Here is a 24,413-nt window from a genome sequence, read left to right as displayed (position 1 = left end):
GAATGATCCTGCAGGAGCTGGGCCAACACCCAATGGCAATCAGGCACAATTACAATGATATCCCCGACAACATCAAGGAGAATATCACGGTGTCTCCTATACCAAGAAACATGCATCCAGAACGCAACGTCGGAAGGAGAGTAGCGAGGGCCAGGACTATACTTCGTCAAGTCTCAAACGAGGAACGAGGGGTCGTATTTGTTGACGCGGCTTCCTACGCCAATGGGAAAGCGTTTGTGGCAGTGGTGGTCGATGGGGCTGGCCATGTCGTCGACTCAGCGACGGTCAGGACGAAAGACCCAATCATTGCGGAACAGGTGGCCATCGCCTTAGCACTCAAGATGGATAACATTGAAGTCGTCTACAGTGATTCCATGGCAGCACTACGGGCGTTCGCCAAGGGGACAGTCTCTGAACAAACGCTGAGAATACTGCAAGGCAAGAACATAACGCATCATCTTCTGAGTTGGTTCCCAGCTCACCTTGGGCAAATCAACGATTCCCCTCCCAATCTCAATGAAGCAGCACACGAGGCGGCGCGAGAACTCTCCAACCGCGCCTCCCCGGGGATGCGTTCTACCGGTGAATGGAATAACCGGGAAATTCTTACAACATATAACGAGCTCACTAAACATTTCTACCTGTCTAGAAGGATTTTCCCTCCACCTCACAAAAATCTAACCCGGCCCCAAGCACTTATATTAAGGCTTTTGCAAACGCGGATGTACCCTACTTTGAAAATTTTACACATCATGTACCCTGACCTATACCCAAGAAATCTTTGTCCACAATGTGAGGAAATAGCTTCATTAGAACACATGCTCTGGCAGTGCACCAAATTCGCTCATATATCGAACATCACCTCTGCCAGATGGGAGGCGGCAATCCGCAGCTCGTCCTTGGCAGATCAGCTCTGGGCTGTCCACCAAGCCCGCGAGGCGGCTGAGGAGCTTGGCATCTCAGTCCCCACGTGGGAGCTACCCGCAACACAGTGATCTGTGTTTTGGAGGACCAAATAAAAGTTTATCCAATCCAATTCAATCCTTGGTGCAGCCACGTGCAGCGCAGCGGCTCCAGATTCGATGAGAATGACGCGGCCCAGCGGCGACCCCATTGGAGGATTCTGACCTCACGACCAGCGGCGCTTCTGGTTGGACATTTGGGTACTCAAAGATTCCACCCGGTGCATATAAAAAAAGCCCTGCGGCGCGTAGGTGTTCTGTGGGCGCGTCGCTAGTAGTAGATCTATGTGTCAAAGAAGAGAGCTCGGCTCTTCGAGTCTCTAAGCTGTCGGCCCCAGTGCCGAATTTGTAACGCCTCTGTATATATGCTGTACATAAACCTTGTTTAACTCACCGTCGTTTCGTCCGCTCGTCTATCAGCTCTGCGCAGAAGCAGTCGCGAGCTGAGAAACCTACGCTACCAAACGGCTGGGGACCTTCCCGGCGGAGTTCGAAGCAGTGGCGCCTTCGGAACCGTGTTGGCGTCGCCCCGGCTTTCGTAACAGTGTCATGTAACAACAAGACTACATGCTACGCTTATGATGCGCTCGCGGCCGTTTCGCTAGCTTCACATGTACCAAACTCGGTATTACGCGACGCGAACGGACGACATAGGTTAATGACACATCCAAACATAATAATCACGACATGCGTGTCATGTAACAACATGACTACATGCGACACTGATGATGCGCTCGCGGCCGTTTCGCTAGCTTCGGCGCGAAATGCAGCATGTCGCATTTCGCGCCGGTTGCCGTCGGGCCGCGCCGACGGACACTGGTCGCGCCTGGCGTCAGTGCTCGCGTTCTGCTAACGTCACTCTGCCCAGCGTGCGCGCGCGTCAACGCTACATTGGAGTATATTGGGCCCCCGATGATGCGCTCGCGGCCATTTTGCCAGCTCCACGGATACCGAATCTGGTGTTACGTGACGTCAACCGATGACGAAATATATGACTGGTGCATAAATGATAATCCTGACACGCGTGTCGTATAAGAACATGATATACCACGCTCATAGCGTGCTCACGGCTGTTTCACCAGCTCCACATATACTAAATTTGGTATCACGTTATGTGAATAGATGAAGGTAAACGACACAACCAAACATGATAATCATGACACTGAAGTCATGTACGGCATCATTTACCTTTACCTCGTAACGTTGTGCTGATTTTGAAGTGACATATCAACATTTCTCATTCGTGCTTCGCATATCATCGATTCCCACTGTACGGGGGATCTACCAATTTTTTTGATGTCCTGCTCGAGAAAATCGGTGAATTGTATTCTGGAAGCTCCATGTTAGAGAGTCTCGATTCGTGCAGCGAAGGCGAACCAGCGAATCGAAGCACGTTAAAGCCCCTTGATCTCCCAAGACCAAGGGGCTTCAAGGCACGTTAGACACGAGCGCCATCTGAAAGTTATGTTAGAAAACGAAGGAAGGCGCGAGCACCCACGTAGAAAGATGCGCGCCTGTGTCACAGGCGATAAGGAGTAGAACACAAAGCGATGGGCAGGTGCCACTACCGTGTCGTCTTAGCAAAGCGTTGCAAGCACTTGCCTTTTGGAGCATCGCGTTGCACTGTCAGCGCAGCGCGATAAACGCTACGGTCCTCATAACTACTCGTGTGCGGTTTCTCTAGTACAAATGCGCACATACAAAACATCGACGTGTTGTTACGGTACCTCAGATATGCGCAATAATTGATTTTTATTTGACAATCGCACAAGTATGAACGCTGAAACTTGAGCAATATTGGTGGGCGCTGTAAATGGGGTTGGCTGTTTGAGGTATTGTTTTGTGCCTTCAGGGGGATCGTTACTACGGACGAATAGACAAATGTAGACAGACCAAAACTTTGGCTTCGCAGGTCCCCACGAAAGACTATCGTCCTTAAAAAATAGGTGAGGCGTGCTCCTCACAAAGGCTGCACCCTCTTGGGTGTAATGGCAGGAAGTACCCAAACAGTTCTTTGAATTCGCCACGAAGGATCCTCAACCGCGGTTATGCGTCGCGATAACCCAGCTTATCAAGATGGTGTGAGAGGTCTGGCTGAGTGAAGCGAGTTAGGAAACAACTTTATTCACTTCCTGCAGGTTACGGGGCTGGGTTCCCACCTAGGAGCTGATTGAGAGACCATGTCTCTCAGCAGCATCTTTGGCCTGCTGGATCGCCCAGATTTGGCCGAGTAAAGGTTAGAAAATAAAGGGCGAGGGGGGCTCCCCCTCGTACTCACGCCTCATTCACTCTTAAGTTTAAGAGCAGCTGAATTGAGCAAAAAAAAAAAAAAACGTACGCCATGTTTGCCTTTCACAAGTTCATGGTTCGAACCTTCCATCCTAGTACTTTTATTCTGCAACAGAGCATATCTGAGACGACTCGTTGCCTGTACACATAGGAAAAGCAAATTTATTATTAGAGCAGTTTAGGTAATATTGGCACACCAAGGCAAACTGTTTCACCTGCACTGCTTCGCAGAAATGTTGAAAATTTTAAATAATTATCCTTGATATCCTTTACCATTTTGTTAGCTCTTGTTCCTTTAAGTAAACAGCCCTTCTTGAACCCCAAGCTCTGTCATTAAATTTATACACCCCCCCCCCCCCCCCCCATGTCTACGACATATCCCGTACCACTGTGCCGTTATTACTACAGAAAACTAAAGCTCAGAATGGTCAACTACCATGCGAATGGTAGCCCGCGTTGGTACAAAGATTGGGCTGATCATGTGCATGTCGTTCCAAAAATTACCCCGCCCCCCTTTTTCCTCTTTAGCTGTACTTAATCAGAATGACACCTATGTGCATTATGGCTGTGAATCGCAGCATTTACTACACCATATTTCAGTTGTTGAGTATTGTCGGTTACAAACTTCACAGCCATGTCAAATGAGGCAAATGGTGGTTTAGGGGTGTTCCACCCTCCCCCCCTCCTTATTGGGTGCTCTATGGCCATCATTGGCCCTTGCATGACAAAACACTACATATATCATCATTTACCCCTCTCCCCCTCTCTCCTTCACCTGAAATGTTTACATTTTGTATGTGTAAGTTCAATGTACTTGCACACACCTGAAGATGCCAAGAATTGCGTCGGAACGCCCCTGCACACAAACGATGTCTGGCTACGTTGCTGAAATGTATGAGCCAATTTCAAGCAAATAATGTACTCCCAATGTTAGGCAGAACCACTCGGCCAGCAGCTGCCATGGACATTAGCTTCAAAATTTTCTCTAGCAAGATTTGTAGAAAAATATTCTTGAACATGAACTTATGCCAGTACTATAAACACGTTTACTACATCCCAATAGACTACATTGCAAATGCCAGTCCAGTTAAACGATACATGAACACCGCTGTAGCTCAGATGGTAGATCATCAGACGCATTATTGAAAGGTCGCAGGTTCAGTCCTAGCCATTGGCAGGTTATCTTTTCACCCACTTTCTCATTTGCATTACAATTACTACTAACAGCATCCCCTATCTTTTTCTAGGCCTCATTGTTTGTTAGTTCTCAATATTGCGTCTAACAAATAAAAAAAAGGAGTCCTTGAATTTCCACTTTGCTATGAATGACACCAGTATTGGAGCAAGGCAGTACCAGACTTTGATCAACATGAAGAGAGGGCACACAGCGACCAGTCTTTATTTACAGAAAAATGCTAGTAACATGCAAATTTCATCTTAAAAACGTACTCTCTTTATATAAAGTCCGACAGAGAGTGAAAGAAGCACACGCACAACACACTGCATGGCCATTTGGCTAACCCCTATCACACAGCAAATCTAATGTCATTTGCCCAAAATAATATGTCATGGGCATCACATGAGAAAACGCAATCACATCAGTTGAAGACATTTCCAAACTGAAAAGCTACAGAAGCCTAATGCAAACTGCAAAGCTCGTTTGCATTCAGCTCCCAGCATTGCAGATGCACATTCACTCCGAAAACTACTGCTTAGCTTCATCAGAAGGACAACATTTGTTATTTTTAGAAAATAATGAGCTAATGTACTGTGCTTGATTGTATTTTCGTTACCTTATTGGCACTAAAGTAGATCCAAATGCATATGTATTGTTAGCAACTCTCTGTACATTCACTGCATGGCTGTCTTCTTTGTCAAAACAGTACAACTTATGATGTGACAGCCATGTTTTATTCCCTGCTGCTTTCACGGATTTGCTTCCACAATGCTTTTTTTTTTCACCTTTCCAGTAGAGGCAAATCCCAGAACCCTTGCCCGTTGTGCCATATGGCCTACCAGATCTAGGCCCGACTATACTGGCAGCTTCTATAAATTTGTCTAGAATGATATCTGCCACAATTGGGAATAATTTATGATTAATGCATCATATTTAGACAAAGGTGAGTAAAATTGTATCTATATTATTTTATTTTTATATCATTTATCATTTACATTATTAATTATGTTAGATTTGCTGTGTGACAAGGTATTGATTTGTAAGCAGTACAAATGCTGTTTCATACAAAACATTCTTTTGATATAGAAAGGATTTTAAAAGGAATACATAATAAAAATACCAATGTCGTGCTCCACCAGGTTCTAGATTAGGCCAGCACACTGAAGACACTTTTTTTAAGTAAGCTATCTGGGAATAAGGTAAGTAAAAATGCCCTGGTTGCACATTCACGACTGTACTGCAAATTAGAAGTGTGGCAGCTTGGGCTAGTTGGTATGGCATGATGATAATTATAGCGCGAGAACAAAACGACGACACAGAGGCAAGAAGCGCTCGTGTTTTTCGTGTCTTTCTTGCCTCTGTGTCGTCGCTTTGTTGTCGCGCTATAACTATCGTCATGTACTGCAAAGCATGGTTTATTGTGTACCTGGAAAACTGCAAGAACTGTATAGAAAAGGCACCTGCAAGCTATTACAGGCTCTCTCAAATTTAAGAACAAAGCAGATGGATACCATAGTACATATCAGTGCGCAGCAACACAACATCCATTCAAATCATGCGTACGTCCCGTTTCACCTGAAGTGACCGATAATGCAGCAGGGTTCTTCATAGCAGTACAAATGAACATAAACTTTAGTCAAGCCCCTTGCCACACTGACTGTATATACCAAGTCAATCGAAAGAAACTCTCACGACTTGCATCAGTAATATTGCAGCCTGCAATATTGCTACCAGAAAGCCAAGACAAGGCTTGTCCAGATGAACTTTTGTGGCGAGAATTCTATGAAGGAAAACTTAAGGAAAATGTATGCAGGCACTTATTCCCATGACTTAAACTTGTATTCCACTAAAATATATTACGCTGTTTGCCAGCCAAATCCCAGCAGATTTGTAAGCGCATAACAAAAAAGAACTGCCCTTCAACGAAAAGCAGTGAATAAAAACTTTCAACGCAGCACCGCGAGTGCTCTTTACCAAGGAAGTAACTAACCCTGTGACAAATAGCCGACTGCATATGTCATGCTTCGCTAGAAAATGCACTGGTTAAAGATAAAAATCTTCTGACTCGTACTCTGCATCCATGCCCATCGAGGCTGTCACTTCACAATGTACAAAAAAGAAATTATACAAACACAACCAGACTGCAGGGTGCACAACACTGAATGATAGCCTTTGCGCAAAATATACAGCTGTAAGTGTATTTACAATAACATGCCATATCTCTTACGTGATCTCACCAGAAGTCTAGAAGCAATTTTTGTCTATATTGCCTGTAATAAAAAATTCCTTCGATGTGAAATAAGTTAACAGTGTATATTCAGGAGCTTCCAGTATATTATTAACAAAAGGCCTTTACAAAACGAAACAAGAAAATCGAAATGGCAAGGCATATTATCTCTCTCGTATATACACTGCCAGTTAGAAAGCTAAAACTGCAAGAACAGAGATTGCAGATGTCTCACATTGTATATTGCTGTCAATTTCTTCACATTTCTTGTTAAAATATACATCACTATATGCTTTGTCACTCTGTTAAGTAACGTACAAAAATACTCTGGCCACACTTAGAAGTCGGAGAGAGGACCTTGTGTCAAATAGTTCCTCAACGGGTGATGCATGGGCTTTCTAGGGGCCTACGATATATTGTTCGAGGCTGCATTTATGACTTCTCACATATTCCTCAGTATAATATTCATTCTTTTATAAAATAAAGAAAAATGCTAAAACGACAAGTCAATTGCACCTAACATGTAGTGCAATGCATCTGAAAGATCACAGGTAAATAAAAATTATGAACATCCTGTCCCCGCGAGGAACTTGTATGCTGCGACGTAAATACAACCTCGTTAAATACGAAAAGCATGACCACATATATGTATAGATTTAAAAAAAGAGGAAATGCAGTCAAGATGGAGGACACGGAACAAGGTAATATGAAATATATAAGACATGCCACACACCTTACAACAACAACGAAAAAAAAAAGAAACGCTCACATTTGGTGGTTGTAGCAACGTGCTCATGAGACACTGCCTTATCTAGGGGTGTGTTAGGGGGGCAAGACTACACACATGAGCAAATCTCTTCACATCACAGACAAGGGGTGGGAACGGCACGGGGATAAAAATCAAAAGCACACTTCCAGCGACAGTGCAGGAAAGCAGCAGAGTTGGCAGCCAGATGCACCTTTCGGAGTCTCCTTTGTCGCATTCGTCGGGGAAAGCTTGCAGCGTGCATTCTCGCAGCTCCACATCTCTCGTGCAACTTAAACGGAATAGAAAGCAGACTTTCTTACGTGTATTCAGCGTTCTCTTCTCGAGAACAACTGCAGAGTAGATATGAAGTTATCAGAACGCACGCACATTTTTTTTTCTCTGTACAGTCATTAGCCACACGTTGCGGACGTCTCATGCTAGGCACCATTGGCAGAGGGAGAGACCACAGTTCGCAACACACGCCTCGTGTGGCATCTCTCCAATTCTAAGCTCACATTCAATTTCATGAGGACCTCAGAAGAGGCCAGCCTGTTTCTTGTGCTTGTTCTGCATCCAGTTTGGAAGCCCGTAGAACTTGGCCTTTGTGCATTCAAACACTTCCTGAAAGGTGCATAAAGAAAACAAATTGAATACAGTCTGTTGGTTGATGGCTTGGCTAAACCACACTCCGCATTTGCAATACAATTACTTCTAATAACTTCCCCTTATACTTTCCTTGACACCGTTGTCTGTTCTCATTAATATGGTGTCTAACAAAGAAAATGAGCCCTTCAATTTAGACGCACGTGCTTGCTCGGTAATCCCACACTCATCTCAGCTACCGTGACGGAATCATTTAAAAATCGGCATCCTCAGTGCAGCCAACAGTTATATCAGTATGGCTTGCCTTTTAGAAAACTGAAGTATAGGCTTGCATTCCAAACTTAGCGACAGTAAGTCCGATTTACAATTGCCTATCCTTGCAAAAGGCATTATTTGACAAGCCGTAACTGCAAGTGAAACGACATTATACAACATGTTTTTATTGACTGTGAAAGCTGATATACAAGAGAACAAGTGGGGAAAGTTCAAGAAATAACAAAAATGTTTTTTTTTTTCATGTCAGAAGTTTTCCTGGCATGCGGTTTTCTTGAAGTAAGCACAATTGTATCTTTATTGAAAAGCGTTATTATTAGCTTTGGCAGTTTTATAAGTAATCATGCCAAGGAAGTACTGTGGAATTTGCACCACTCTGTCGTAAGCCTTTTTTCAAACAAAGGCCTGCAAAGTGGGCAAAAGAACGTTTGCTGTGTCGATTTTGAGATTTTTCATGAAAATACGTGGATTACCCAGAGAAGCAAAAAATAATTGAGCATAAGGACAGGTGTACTGCGGAATTTTTGCCACTCTGTAATTGCTTATTCTAATGTAATTCTTGATGCGGACCGTGTGGAATGTGTCACAGTTCTGTGTCTTGAGGTGCTCAAAAGCTGTGCACGCTAGGTGGCGTCAGTTACGCCTAGTTTTTGGCGCTCTCTCAGACCGAAATTGAAACTGATACATATTAAGGGGCCTGTAAATAATTATCTGTCGCGTGCTGAAGCAAACAATGTGTCATGTCATGACTAACAGGCCCCCAGGAACACATTGTAGCCGAAAAACGCGAGGCCAAAGTTTTTGTGTCAGTACCCCTTCAACGTCTTTGCCAGGCGATAATGAAATAGCCTAAAAAACTTATTCCAGACGATGCTGCCGAGCAAAGTAATTGTAACACACAACACAAGTGAATATTCTCTTGCATTTATTATATAATGCCACGGGAAACTGTCAGCGCTCAGTGTAAAGCAGACATCGTGAACAAGAGAAGTGCTGATGGCACCGCTACAAGAGACGAAGCCAGCCGCTCTCACACACACACACACACACACACACACACACACACACACACATATATATATATATATATATATATATATATATATATATATATATATATATATATATATATATATATATATATATAATACTGCTTAATGCTATACTCTAGTGAAACACGTTATCAAAACCTGAACACTATCAACGCTCATACCTCAAAGTCCTCGTCTGTGAGGTAAGACTCCAGTCTCTTTGGGTCAACGCCTTCAGGAAGGGGCACAGATTTCAATTCCTTGAGCGTGTAATGAGTTTTGGTGAGCTGAGATAGAGTCTCCTGGACTGAAAGTCGGTCCCCGTGAGTTCTGTCTTCCTGTAGAAAGGAAACCAAAAGACTCATCATGAGTAATGTTTCCAGCAAAAGAATGGAAAAAATTGGGGCCAAATAAGGAAAGAGTAGAAGGTGCAGCTTGTTAAGAGGAGACGTGATTCGGAAAAAAAAAAGTGTTAATCTGTAGCTTAGGGCGATGAAATTTTTTGCTGTACAAGTGAAACCCCGATTATAAGACTTTCAGGGGACCACACAATATAATCGTATAATTCAGGTGTTGTATGGTCAAAAAACCAAGATTTTTTTCCCAAAAAAATGGGCCCATACCACCTGAATAAGCCTACGGCACGATATTGTGCCTTCGCAAGGAAGGCAGAATAAATTATTCTTACCAGTGGCAGCTAATGAAAGCATTGCATAGTTGGAAGAAGTGCGAGCGAATCTTTATTCTCAACATAAAAAAAAGTGAAGTCAACATTTATTGTTCTACAGATGAATAGAATACCAAAATTACTGCTGTTGTTATGCACATTGACATAAAGCGAAAGCAATTTTGCATGGCGAAGACAGTTGTGTCGTGCCTTTTTGTGCACTCAAGCTTGTGGCTGCGAGTGCCACAAACCAATGCAGTAGATCAGCTGTGCATATGTCTACCAGGCGAAGTTTCCATGGACCGAAAATGTGAAAATAGCTTTTTGGCCAGCTGAAGCTATTCTGTTTGGATAGAGCTTGACTAAGTAACAACTTCAGATACGTAATCGCGCGATTGAGGCATGTGTAGAAGCGCATGAACTTTCAGTAGAATAAATTTTCCACTCTAAAAAGGCATCCTGCCTCGCTATACTTTTCCAGTTGTCAACCTAGGGGAATGCAAGTTCATATTTGGACTCTTGAATATTTGGCAGACGTTTGATTCGAGTAGATGTGTCTTTTTGTTTCGAACAAAATTTGAAATATGTAAGGTGGGGGGTTGCCTCAAAACTGCGACGTATAACTGAAGTTTTTAATACATTATTTCTATGAAGAGTTTGCCGGGACCAATCCTAAGTCTTAAAATGTGGGTCTTTGCAAAACTGGGGGACGTATAATTGAAGTTCCACTGTATGAGCATTGTGCCATGAGTTTGTTTCATTCCATGAAACTATGTTAAGTATAGTTCCTTTTGGACAAACTTTCTGTGCCAGTAAGCTTGTATGGTTCTGAGCTATTAATGGCTCATATTGCTCCACATTAACTGTAGCAAATAACTATAAAGAAAGTGAGTATAAGACATTTTATTACACAAAAAAATTGTAATGCCAGAATTGTTAGAATCCTCAACCAATTCCAGTTGCTTAGTTACGGCCGTAATTATTATACAGGAGATATCAAGTTTTAAAGGAGATATTTGTACCTATCAGGCGTTAATGAATCTGTGAGCAAAACATCTGAATCTGGATACCAGAAGTACCAAAACAAAGTCTAAATTCAAAACGTTGCTGAAAAATGAATCTTGAGAAAAACACATTTTAAAAGTGCAAGGCAAAGCTCATCTATGTGGCAAAGGTATATTTTTGGATTGATTTTTTCCATAATGAGAGCTTGGGGATAATTGTTATTTTGAGCAAGTGGCTTTAGTGGACTCCTAATGTGAAATGCAATGGCAAGACTCACCATTGAGAATGAGCTCTTAGTTTTTGGTAGCCACATTGTGCTCTTTAAAAACAATTTTAACTTTTTTAACTTACTTCCAAGTTCAATAACAATCTTCTGTTTTTTTTTGTTGTGAAAGTAGAGAAACTAAACTTGTGAAAGCAAATAAAAATGAAATATATCTAATTTTGAAAAAAAATTTGCATTTTTCAGCTCGAGTCTCCCCTTAACAAAATTTTTCAAAGCACAGAAGCCATGACAAAAACGGGCCTGCATGGAACACTCAGCCCGACCACAAAAAATTGGGGGAAGCAGCCCTTCTAGAGGCCGTTAATGCTTTGAATCCCAGGATCCTTGTATGTGGACAAAACATCGGTGAACTAAGATCACGATGCCCAACACATTGCCTTGAAGATCTATTTGAAATGTTGGGATTACTTCCTGGACGTTAGGCTTGTACAAATATTAGAACACTTGGAATATTCAAACAAATAATCTATTCAAATTTGCTTCAATTCGGAATGAATTACAGATGCATATTGATCTGCACGTAACATCCCTTGTAAAGGTGGTTTGACACCAGTGAATAGGTGCTGTGCGATGAATACAGCTTTCAAACACACGTACGCACGCACACGCTCACACGCACACATGCACAAGAAAATGCATTGCTATGAATTTCAAAGCGAAATGACCATATTCCCATATTAGCTTCAAAGTTAAATGACCAAATTATCCTTAGATTAATTTTTCCATTTTTAGGTTTAAAAGATTGCTATCTGGTTTATATGCTCCAATTATAGTAAATTTTAGAACATAATATGTTTTATGGGTTTATGGCTGAGCACTTTGTAATGGGTGGGAAGCTGTAAACGACCTACTTGTTATGCAATTCACATTGCATTATGCCGGCTGCTAACCTATTCCACCCCGCTACTTTACATCTGTTAACCTTATTCCTTGCCCGATGTGACACATGGTATTTGTGCAAAGGAGTTTCAAGCCACGGTGTGGCTCTGTTGAATACTCTACTGGCACGCAGAGGGGCCCAGTTGAAATCCCGACTTGAATCCTAGTTTTGTGTTTGTTAACGTGCCCAATAGCCGGAAATCCGCGGCAGAAAAAATGGCTGTTGTGAAAGCATTCGCCGTGAAAAAAAAAAAAATTTGTAGCTACCATAATATTAAACTTCTGCAAAGCGGATATTTTTTTTTATTGCGATAGCAATTATATGGACACTCTCGGCTGATTTTCACCATCCCCGTCTCGTCCCGGATGTGTATATTCGAATCGGCAACTCCTCGCTCGTCAGGGCACTGTGCTAACTTGGCAACTAAACTGCGCCGCTCATGCTATCTATATCACTAGTGGCGAGCTATATGTATGCACCATTTAGAACAGGCTTACCGTCAAAGGACTTAACAAGAAACATTCTTGAACAAAGCTTGTATGTCTCACTTGTAGTTATTTATTTATGCACTTATGCATTAACCACCGATTTCATGACCGAATCCCCCGTGGTGGGTGGAAGCCATATATGAAGGATAAAGCAAGTAAGCAAGCTTTTCCCACCATCCAGCTACTTCCAGCATCGACGCCTACACTGCGATGTCTGAAACAATCTGAGGTTGACGCTTTGATGAAGTGCATTGGAACTGTACTTTTGCTACCATCACCGGTATCATCGACGTCGACTGACACCAAGGAAGAAAGCACCGGACAAACGCCGGACAAAACACTGTATGTAGTTTGGCCTTTGTAATGCCATCAAATGTTTTTCGAACAGCTGCGGAACAGCTTCAATGCAATGCTAGTTCAGTAAAGAAAGACGGGCTCGCATACGTGCCCAGACACAGGCAGAACGGGCTGCTCCGCATGCGAAAAATGCTGCAGCTCAATGCCCATTCCACTGTGTTTACTACATTTCGTATGGTTCCTAAATATCCTAGCCTTACTTCGTATAACAGTCCAATGTGTTGCTGTCGCATTTAGCGATCCATACCGAATTCAGCTATTATTTCTCTATTTACACACTGATCCCAACAAACATGTGTTGAAGCCTCCAATCGAGCTGTCAAATAATATGGCCAGGTGCCACCCACTGCACTTCTCATTACTTGCAGCAAAGACATGTGCATTTAATTTGCGCACGGCAAAACAACATTGAACTGGCTTCCACTATTCTGCTTGTCTATAGACGAGTAGCGCCTATGGCACTTACTCTTATGTTGATGGTAGCAATGTCATCCCTGTCTTGCCACTCTGGGAAAAGGCAGGTGAATTCCACAGGCTCCAAGCCCGCAAACACCAGGTACACCTTTGGGGGATCGCTAGGATTTGTTTCTGCAATGAAGACAAAATTGCAGGATATTCAATTGTCAGACTGTATAATATGCAGAGAAACTAAAATATTAACTTTTATTTAAAATACATCTGAAAGTATCTCTGATTGCACAAGAATCTAAAGTTGGCAATAAACTGGTCTAAACAAAAAGGTGTTGAACATGGTTACTTCAAAAATTACACGACAAAATGTTTGCCGGTATTTTGTAGCGATGCCTTTTCCAATCATAGCGACTTTTCATGGTACTATTTTGTTTTCGACAGAGGTCACAACAACAGAGGTCAAGAGTGGCAGTCAGTCAACATTATCAATAATGTCGGCAGCAGACAATAAAAGTAGCGTAAAACTAAGTGTAACATACTGTTACAAAATGCAATGCCAGGAATGTTGGTGCACCCTTTAAGAAGCTAAAAAAATGCCCCCCCCCTCCCCGATGGGAATCGCGAGGAAATGCAAATGCATTTCTTGCACCTAGAGAGGGTACCGTTGTCAGACATTCACATTCACCGACTTCTGCCACCCCAGTGAATGGTCGAGAGCGAGGAACGAGCGGACGGGAGAGCGGGGCGCCAGCGTTGTCGGCTCGGCGTTGGCGTTTCACAGCGGCATTTCCAGCCCACATTTCCAAATGTTCTTGAGAGGCTCCCAGCCAGCGATCAGTCGAAAGAGAGGCGCGAGCGGGCAGAAAGTAGGGCGCAGGGAGGACAGAGAGCGAATGGTGAGAGAAGGAGCATGGCACCCGCTCTCTCCTACACTTTCTTGCACCACATGTGACGGTTGCTAGGGACGATGATAAGCACATGCGCCAAAGCTGTGGCTATGAAAGAGGAAGTTAGAGCTCAGATATAACACCTACCCGCGTGGGGACACCGCCAGATGCCTGACATAGCCTAAGAAATGCACTCACATTTAAAACATACTATAAGTTGCACCTATAGATTGTGAAGTGCATTGCTGGCTGTGAAAATAGAGCTATTTTATTATAGCACATGTCGGTAAAACTACTCAATGAGAAGAGAAATAATAAAACTGCCCTTTCTCTTGTCATATGTGCACATGATTTCTACCATTTGTGTCACGGTGGCCGGGAACGAGCACACGTGGGCAAAAGAAATGGGACATAAAATAAGACAATGCCAAGAGATAAAGAAGAAAGATCAGTATTCAAAAACAATACAAAAACAAGGGTGCTCAAGCACCAAAGTTGAACATGACGAAAACAGTGCCACAAACTGGACAAAGATAAAGATGACGTACCTTGGGAGTAGTGCAGGGCCGTTTCCATGGCCAGACGGCGTGTTGTGTTCCACCGCACTTTTTCGGAACTATTCGGGACACGAGGCAGGCCTGTCTCGGAGTCATTGGCTGGCCACCAGCCTTGCCAAATGTACATTTCATGACGGTTGTCGAGGAAAAACACAGCTGCAAGGAAGAAAGTTGCACAGCAGTTTTACTAGACAATGTGTAGGAGCAGCAGAGTTGGCATGCCATAATATTAAAGCACCAGCACAAAAAGATGTGCAGCTAACAAAGAAATGACAACAACTGCTGTCCTCATCATTTTCTTGCCTACTGTGCACATTTCGGCCCTGAAGCTTTTACTAAGCAAGGTGTACAGAGCCGAAAGATAAAAATGAACAGTGAAGAATGCTTGCTGCCTAATTTTTGTACAGTAGGTATGTGCGAATATTCGAATGTTTAGAATATTCGAACGAATAATGCAGTATTCGATAATCCGCTTTGCATCAGATATAAGTTATGGCAAATTCCAAAACAAAATATTTTACAGCCCATCACTTGCATTCTACGGAAAGTCCAATCCTTATATAATTCAAAGTTGTTTCCACTTCCTTTGACGCAAAAAAACTGCAGTTGCACAGGCCTCATTTCAATTAAAAAAAATATTGAGCAGGTTAGCTGGTCATGACAAATATGTCCATTTTCATTTATAATATGAGATACATATATACTATTCCAATTTTCATGAAAATTTTCAACCAAAATCACTGTTTGCTTCAAAGTTGCTTGGAACCTATAATTCCCTATTCACACAAGCCCAGTGGTAAAATTCACTATTCGCACCTGAGTGATAAAACACTCAAGGTGTCAATGATACAATCGTGATAATTGTTCAGTTCTGCACAAAAGGAGTAATGAACAACTTTTTTTGTCTCTTTCCAAACTTTATCAAACTTTTTTGTCTCTTTCCACTCTTTTTCTTCTCTTTCAATCTCCCCCTTCCTGTTCCCCCGTGTAAGTCAGCAAACCAGCTTTCCTGGTTTGGATAACCTCCCTGCCTTTCCTTCTCTACCATTTGTTCTCTTTTCAAGAAATCATCAAATTACCTCAGCGTCTGCGTTTACTGTCCTTTGGACTCATTGCCGAAAATTTTTTAGAATAAAGGTTTGTCGGGTGCAAGCATTTTCTTTGCGTCATGCCGTCGTGTGCATGTGATTAAATGTAATGCCTCTCTCCTGCCAAAAATTTCTGTGTGCGAGTGTGGCCAACTCTGTAATGCTAGCAGACTTCGGAACATGGCATTCACTGAATAATTCAACTTGGCAGGTCAGCATGCAAGCACCTAAAAGCAATGGCAATGTCAATAGTGAAAGCTTTATTTTGAAGAACAGTGAACATGTTTACCACATGCGCACCTTCCTCTGAATGCATCCGTTTTCAGTCTCGCACCCCTTTTTTTTTCCTGGATGAAATCTGGATTAGTTTTGCCTTTTTTGAGTGTACCTAAACTCAAGTGCTTGAAGAGTGTTTTTGTTCATCTGTGAAGGCTGAATCAGAATCTGGTCATCACAGTAATCACCTCAGGGTTATTTAATCCTTTACTGCGGTATGTCGCGATTGCACAACAAAGCGAAATACTTCGAGCAAGCAAGTCACAGAAGTTGCGCCACCTTTAATGCTGGCTATCAAGTACACGCAGATAACGTAGCTTGTAGCGTAAAAAAAGCTAGCACTATCTTGTTTATGCATTTTGTGCTAGAACTAATTGTTTCCTAGCTGATGATGAAGAGCACGAAGCATGTGCAAGAACGCTCACTTCATTCTTTCTCACCTGGCTGGCCCAAGTTCCACCTCCAATAAATCCCAGAAGTGTGTTTCGTTGGGCTAGTAAGTCAAACATGGTATAAGGTAAAAATGGCGCAAACTAGAAGAGACAAAGTACGAAGTATTTCTTGCCCTGAAGCAATAAGCAGTCAGTTAATCGGCGCTGGTCCTGTCATTTCTTCATACTTGGTCTCTTTTAGTTAGCACTGTTTTTACCTTTTTTTATCTTCAATGATTTTTTGTTTACTTAGTGTGTACGCGCTCAAGACGTGGCACCCGACATGTGTAGTTCTTGGGTACCTTTTTCATTGCAAGGTCTTCAATCCTGTGGCATGTGGAGGATTCGTGGCATACATAGAAGTATACTTTAAAGGTGCATTTTAGATATTTTAACTGTGGAATCACTTAAAGCTGGAAAATGAAAACAACTTTTTTCTATGGCAGTTTCATAATTCAAGCATTAAAGGGTCAAGTCTGTTGAAGTTTATCTAGTCAACCAGACTTTTCTTTAATAATATTTATAACAAACACTATACTATCACATTACACTTTCTAGCCACGCAAGTGCCAACTGGCACGTATACTTTTTTAAAAGCTCACCTGGTTGCGGAGCATTGTACAGGTCAGACTGCAAGAATGGGTAGGCACAAGGCACATCAGTTTTCTGAAAGGGGCAGAACACTTCGTTGGCTTCAAAGGTGCCGGACACCAGCGTCATGTGGAAGAGCCTCGGCGTGAAATCGAAATCAAGGGTGCCTGCAGAGCATGAAGCGAAAGACTTGCTTTTGATTGCACAACACCATGAACTGGTTGCGACAACACAACGGCAAAATAATATTCACTGCATTGCACCAGCACGCTACGTGCAGTTCCCTCATTAACATTATACGATGCACTCCAATAGAAAAGGCTTTTTATAGAGGTGTGAGAATACTTTCAAATAGTGTTTGCTACATGATGCAATCCAACCGTAATTTTACATTTCAATACATTTTAAATTCAAGAAAAGAGATGTATTAATGATTTCATTAGCTAAAATTTAATCCTAGTGCTTTTAAGTGATGCATGTAAGCCCTACCAAAAGATTAATGGCCATCACCACAACCTTACACCATTTTTTTGGAAGGTAGCTTCAATAGCTGTGCCCGGACTTGAAAAAGTGCAGTGTAAAAGTGCAAAGAACAGCATTTGCCTATAACTGAATGTAACACTTAGCCAGTTTTTGAAAGCTCGAAATAAAAATGCGTATGCGTGTAACCTTACAAGGCACTTTAACGGAATGCCACTGGGTTAGCGGCCAGAAGAAAAACAGAAAAGCACAATGCACCCTCAAGTGAAATTCTGCTCACAATTCCTTCTCTTCAGTTATCCACTTTCACTGGCTCTAAAGTCACTTGTGAACATACCTCAGTTGCATGCCGCTTCCAGGGCCGTTACTTAGACAAGCTCAGTGCGCACAGAGCAGCTTGAAAACACCGAACAGCTTTTCATCGAAATCCGTATATTTTCTTACTTTCAGTCCATAGAAACTTTTCCTGATCATTTTACTGCTGAAAGTTTATTTCCTTTATTTGCACTAATAACAGACATTGATTTTTGACATGCATAACAGGCGTACCATTGCTGTCCTTGGCAAATGAAAACCTTCCCATGATAGGAGCTTTCATAATGAAAGGGGCGCGACACTATTTCCACTTCGCTAGGAACAAACGTTATGCCAACAGAGCGTAGTCAAGCACGAAATGAGCATGAGTGGACAAGCTTTAAAACATATTTCTTTGCTACGATATCACTACATCTGCCCCTGGCGGCCGGCTGCTGCTAATGTCGATTCCAAGAACATGGCTTCGCTTTTACACTCAAATCTGTCTGTAAAGCATTCGAATAATGTCCCGACACGGCCTGCAATACAAAATCCATAAGTATGACCCACAAAATGGCGAAATATCAAGTTATCCAGGCTTGTGGCAATATACTGTGCAATACGCCATCCACAACACTAGGCAGCAGCCAGCAGCATGGTTTCATTTTCACACAGTGGAGGACGTGCTGCCTCCACATTTACAGGCTGTCATACAAAATGAATTGTTGTATTTTTTGCCATGTTTTCCAGTGCATTTTAATACCAAAGCGTTATTTGGCCAGGTTTGCGAGAGAGGGCACTTGTCCTGCATCCACAAAAGCCACGTGCAGAAAGTACGTGGCTTCTTCCAATGGAACTGACACTGGTACCAACCACTGCCACAATACCACTTGCAGCCATGGAGCAGGAGAGGGAAATCCATGCAGCTTAAGAGGAACTTTAGACTTGAAGGAAGCACGCCCTTTTCCACCACATCAGTTGGGGAAAAGTTGGAGGAGGAGAGGTAAAGGGCCTAGCGGCTTTTCCTTTCTCCCGTAAAGTATCGTCAACATCACTTCAGTAGTACTGAATCACATACAAACACAGTTCTGTCTCTGAAATGCCTCATTATTGGGAAACCTGGGGTGCACAAATTAACAGCACCCCTTTAGCACTTCACCGACTTGGGCAAAAATGCTTTCGTGTTCCTATCTCGCAAGAATATGCCTAGGGATGCTCCGAAACTTTTTCCATTTTGCTTTGAAGTAGTCTAAACATATTCGACAAATATTAGATTTGCATTACACTCGAAGTTCACTATTAAAATTCGCTTTGCACTCGAAATTTCGCTATTCACACAGCTCTGACTTTTTTTATAGAGCTTCAGAAAGAAGGTGCACTCACTGTCTAGAAGCGAGACAAACAGGTGCTGTTTCTTCTTTTTGTCGCCTCCAAACGCATCCCAAAAGCCGCGCTCCTCAGCACCTTCCTTCACTTCCGTTAGTTTCAGCTCAACATCCTCCGATAAGGACATCTCTTTTGGTGTTCTGCAACAAGAACACAATGATTCAAAATAGACATAGCAAGCGAGACTCATCCATTCCACTACCAACATTGAAAACTATGAAAACGTGGAAGAGCACGATTGCACGTTCCATATCAGCAGCTACAACAAAACATCACCACATGCCGGACAAAAGGTCTGCACAAGAAGCTCGTATAAGAGGTAAAACATTTCCAACTTATCCACCATTCCTGTGGAAACGGTCTACCTGAATGTGAGCATAGCCAGTCTGTTCTAACTCTTCGAAAATATTTGTTGCCCTTCAGGAACAGTGGAGCAACTTTTTACTGGCTACAAAGTATTGGCAGTGACAAAATTTGGTTTTAAGGCATAGGAACAGGAATTTTAGTGGGACATTGATACAGGCTTTGCATGGCATAAAAATGCTGTTTATGCACTACCTCAAATCGCAGAGAATTCCCCAACACGCAAGGAATAACATTCTCACATATATGAGTGTAGTTAAAGATACTCGGCAACATCTCATATTCACCGTCACAGCAACTTTCAATTTATGTGGTCATTATTTCAACACCCATGCTAGGCAGATTGGAAACATTGACTGACGGGTCCACTCTGACACCATGCTTGCAGCAACCAACACCAATTTTCCCGCATCATATTCACAAAGTATCAATGCAGGCCTGAGCAAAACGATGCAAGACAGGATTATCAAGCACAAGAAAGACTAACACGACAGGCATATTTATTCAGTGTAGGCAGTAGTTATCTTGAACACGCATGCACGCATCAAAACACAAGTACTGCCATAGTCGCACGAAGCCCAGTGATTCTGAGAGTGACATTTCCAGGTTATAGGTTAAAACTAAATGAACAGAATTATTTGACAAAATGGGCTGTCAGAGTTAAAGGGCAATCGATGCACCATTCACATTTCAGATCACAGATGCATATCGACCAAAACAGTGATCAACAGGGCTGAGCAAGCAAATAGACTTCAGTAAAAGGAACTACCGTATTTACTCGCGCAATCCTCGCACTCGCATATTTCTCGCAACCCCCACATTGCCCAAGAAAAATACATTTTTTTTTTTCCTCGAGTAATTATCGCACCCCTGAAAACTCCTGCAATGTCGTTTGCTCGTTCCAGCTATTGATGATGGAAGCGGGCGCTATCTGGCGCCATCTCTTAAGCATCAAGCGTACTATTGCACGGAGATTCAATCCAATCCAAGCCAAGCCGAAGTGGCCAGTGCGCATTGCGGCGTGTTTTGTATGTTGTGACGGTAATCTTGGCACGTTACGGGGCGATACTCTCTGTGTCGTCGTTTTGTTCTCGCGCTATAACTATCGTCATGCCATAACAGTTAGCCCAAGCTGACGCACATCTACGCCATACTGAAGCCACACGGCTGCTTCAAGTTGCAAGTAATAGATCATGCACTAAACAACCGCAACAGGGCCACCGGTAGGCCTTTCGGAGCCTATGAGCTTTGTGTTTGCTACTGGTGACGGCAGCTGAAAGCCACCAAACCGCGTTGGGCCTGCTGGGTGCCTAAAACTGGGATTGATGGTAAACGTTATTTCTTCAGAAGGAAACTGCGGACAATTCTGTTAAATAGCCATCAGCCCAATACTGACGTCTTACGCTTACCTTTTGAGGGCTCCTGTTGAGCGCCGACCGCTACCGCTATGCCCGCAAGCTTCGCGTATGGTATTCTAATTCTCTACTATTTGCTTCCACTTTTTGTGTCTCAAATAAATCTTGCATTGTGTTGAACCTCTGCTTTTATTGTTGAGGTAAGCTCCAATTAGTACTTCTTAAAGCTTGCTGTAAGTTGCTGGCGTGAGAATCCCGATTTGCGGCCACTTCGTTTTCTTTTTCGCTCTCTGCGTTTTCGTGGAAAGTTTTCCCCGCGTAATTCTCTCACCCCCCAACTTTGCATCAGTTTTCTGGCAAAAAAAAGTGCGAGGATTATGCGAGTAAATACGGTAACTATGCTTCACTGACGTAACGTTGCGTGGGCTGATAAAACAGAGAAACTAGTGTCATCAATTGGTCGCCTATTCTTTTTTTCAATTTCTCTTCTTTTGCTAGGTTTTCCTTTCATTTGCTCTACTAGTTTAGCTTTTTGATGCCACTGCCCTGCTGATTAATTAGTCCTTGTGACATAAAGTCAGAACAGCTGAGTTAGTTCTTAGCTAATTTTCTTTATTACATTTTTTTAGATTTTTGGCCATTAAAGCAAGCCCAATCTCTCTTCAAACTTTTTTTTTGTCTCCCTCATTCTTTTGAATCAGAACGACATTGTCATTGCCATTCCTTCACAAATTCCTAGTGAACTCTAAAGAGGTCGCTTCTCCTCCAGGAGAGCGGACGACTTTAGCTATTGCCAAACACTTAATTTGTCCCCTTCAGCGGTGGTGGCTATGTTTGGGTACGCACCTTGTTTGCGCTAGTTACGTCAACTTGTGGCCAAGAAGAAGAGCCCAATTTATTGTTAGTTTCATTATTTGTACCCTTTGCATAGTCAGTATGTCATAACTTGACCTCAGTGTGGTGTTAATGACTGACCGATATGTTTGTTGAAGGCACTAGCATAATGTTTGATGGGTCGTTCGACGCGCCATGTTACAGAACTGAAGCCAGAAAGTATTAACATTCTTTTCACGAAATGAACACAACAAAAAAATAATTACGCACACTTTTGGAACCTAGAATTTCATTCTATTTAAGTCGAAATGGAACATGAAGTATTCAAGGATATGCTATTGTAGCGACAGGATGGCGTCCGACGTAGACGCGCCGTTGTCGCTGGTTTAATGCAAGGACGAGAGACGAGACCTGCAGGAAGAGAGCTGCCGAAGAAGAGCAGCGGCTGTGGCGTCCACCAGCCAGAAGCCTACGAACGTACTGGGCGCCTCGCGCCACAGGAGCCACCAGCGCTCGTCACCTTTTCTCTAGCCAGCTGGCCACCACTAGCGCTATGCTACACTATTTATAATTAATCATCGAGACTCGCACAAAACAAAACATGGCCATTTTCTTTCTAGAAATGTAATGTTAAGTGCCTTTTAATTATATGTGAATTTGACGCACACGTCGACAATGTATCCTAATTCGCACTTGAAAAGGTTATAGACAGAACCAGCATTTGGGCGACGTGAACTCCAGTGCAATCAACTAGCTTTATTAGCCTGAAAACATTTTATATCACCACCTACACTAGATGAACACTAGTGATTGTGTCCCTTTGTCTTTATTCTCATTCCTTTTGCAATCACCACCACACACATTTATAGACAACTTTCATTTTTAGTGGACTGGAGATGAATAGTGGGGCCCACCCCATCAATGTGGCACACACCACTAGGTATTCATGTCGACCAATTCATATCGACTTTAAAAAGTACCAATGTTAAAGCAAGGTCGTAGAGTAGAGACTCACTCTTCCACGATAGCCTTTGCTGCAACTTGTGCTACTTCCACGAAGTGTGGGCTGCACTTGGCCCCGTGCCACAGGTAACAGCGGCCGGTCGAGCGACTCAGCACCAGGAAAGAGCCACGGCTGCGCAGGTTCTGAACTCCGACAGGCGTCTCCACCAAAGCTGCCTCCAAGGGGCACTCGCCACGAACCACAAACATGCGCCAATCTCCTGCAATGCAGGTATCGTCAAATGACACAATATTCAATACAACAATGCTCAAACACTCGGACAACACAGTATCAAATTACTTGATTAATAATGCCATTAGTTGCTTGAATTAATGATTTTGCTTTTTTTTATTATTTTAGGCTACCAGAAAACTAATGCACGGCAACTACAAAGTTGATTTTCCTTACCAAGAAGTGCTAAAAATGAGTGTTCAGGGCACAAAGACAACCAGCCGTAGTGGTAGGTCAACTTTATTCTAAAGCATACACGGCACAACTTATGCCATATGCAAGAACATAGTTCTTGTAATCAAGTAAACATGGGAACAAATATTGGAGTTACTTGTGCAAAACATACCAGGAAAGTGATGAATTCTTTAATTAAACAACAAAAGTTCAATTCATGGCAGGAACCCATTGGAGTTTTGTAAATTAATATAGCCATATGCATCGAAACTGTCTAGCTTCTTGCTCAGAAAAAATTGGCCCCGTATCTGCATGTTACATCGCAAATGTCGTCGAAAGACGATAGTCTTGAGTCTGGAGAGAGTGAACAAAACGTTTATTTGATGTTCTGCGCAAGAAAATCGGTGAATGGTATTTTGGAGGCGCTGCGTTAGAGTGCCTCGAGCGTGCAGCGGAGGCAAACGAGCGCATCAAGTCACGTCACATGTGAAACATGAGCGCTATCTGGCAGTTATCCTGGAAAATGGACTGCATGCCGTGCGCGGCGCTCTCTGGGGTGATAATGAGTAAAACGCAAGGCGATGGGTAGGTGCCACCACCGTGTCGTCTTAGCAAAGCGTTGGAAACACTTGCCATTTTATGTAAGCATTGCATCGCCAGTACAGCGTTATAAAGGCTATGATCCTTAGAATTACTTATGTATGCCTTTTCTAGTACTATAAAGGAACACATATGGAATATTGAAGTGTTGTTATGGTGCCTCAGATATGTGTAATAATTACTTTTTAATTGACAATCACACAAGTATTAATGCTGAACCTTGAACAACACTGGTGGCCGCTGCAGATGGTGTCGGCCGTTTGGAGTATCGTTTGGTCCCTTTGGTGCCGTTTAAGGTACGGTTAAGGGTGAAAAAACAGACAAATGTACAGAAAGACAGACAGACAATTTTTGCATTGAAAGTCTCTAAGAACCGTCCTTAATCATCTTTAAAAGACTACTGGCCATTAATGAAGCATTTGTGAAAAAAAAAGTTGCACTCACCTTTAGCCTCATTAC

At 42.7% G+C, this 24,413-nt stretch overlaps 1 protein-coding gene across 4 annotated transcripts in view; it reads right to left on the bottom strand.

The window, feature by feature from the left end:
- Positions 1-4,610: 4,610 nt before the first annotated feature.
- LOC119166252 (uncharacterized) overlaps positions 4,611-24,413 on the bottom strand; it is a 180,841-nt gene continuing 161,038 nt past the window's right edge. For all 4 annotated transcript variants that reach the window (XM_075891645.1, XM_075891646.1, XM_075891647.1 and 1 more), the window contains exons 30-36: positions 22,962-23,169; positions 19,392-19,534; positions 17,246-17,401; positions 14,840-15,004; positions 13,460-13,581; positions 9,493-9,648; positions 4,611-8,024 (exon numbers count right to left, since the gene is read on the bottom strand). In XM_075891645.1, coding sequence (XP_075747760.1) covers positions 7,938-8,024; positions 9,493-9,648; positions 13,460-13,581; positions 14,840-15,004; positions 17,246-17,401; positions 19,392-19,534; positions 22,962-23,169 — 1,037 coding nt within the window. In that variant the 3' untranslated portion in view covers positions 4,611-7,937. The remainder of the gene's footprint in view (positions 8,025-9,492; positions 9,649-13,459; positions 13,582-14,839; positions 15,005-17,245; positions 17,402-19,391; positions 19,535-22,961; positions 23,170-24,413) is intronic.

The sequence above is a fragment of the Rhipicephalus microplus genome, chromosome 1 (assembly GCF_043290135.1).
Source record: "Rhipicephalus microplus isolate Deutch F79 chromosome 1, USDA_Rmic, whole genome shotgun sequence".
NCBI classification, from domain to species: domain Eukaryota; kingdom Metazoa; phylum Arthropoda; class Arachnida; order Ixodida; family Ixodidae; genus Rhipicephalus; species Rhipicephalus microplus.
Note: the sequence above shows the minus strand (reverse complement) of the source record. Positions and strands in the feature narration are given on the sequence as shown.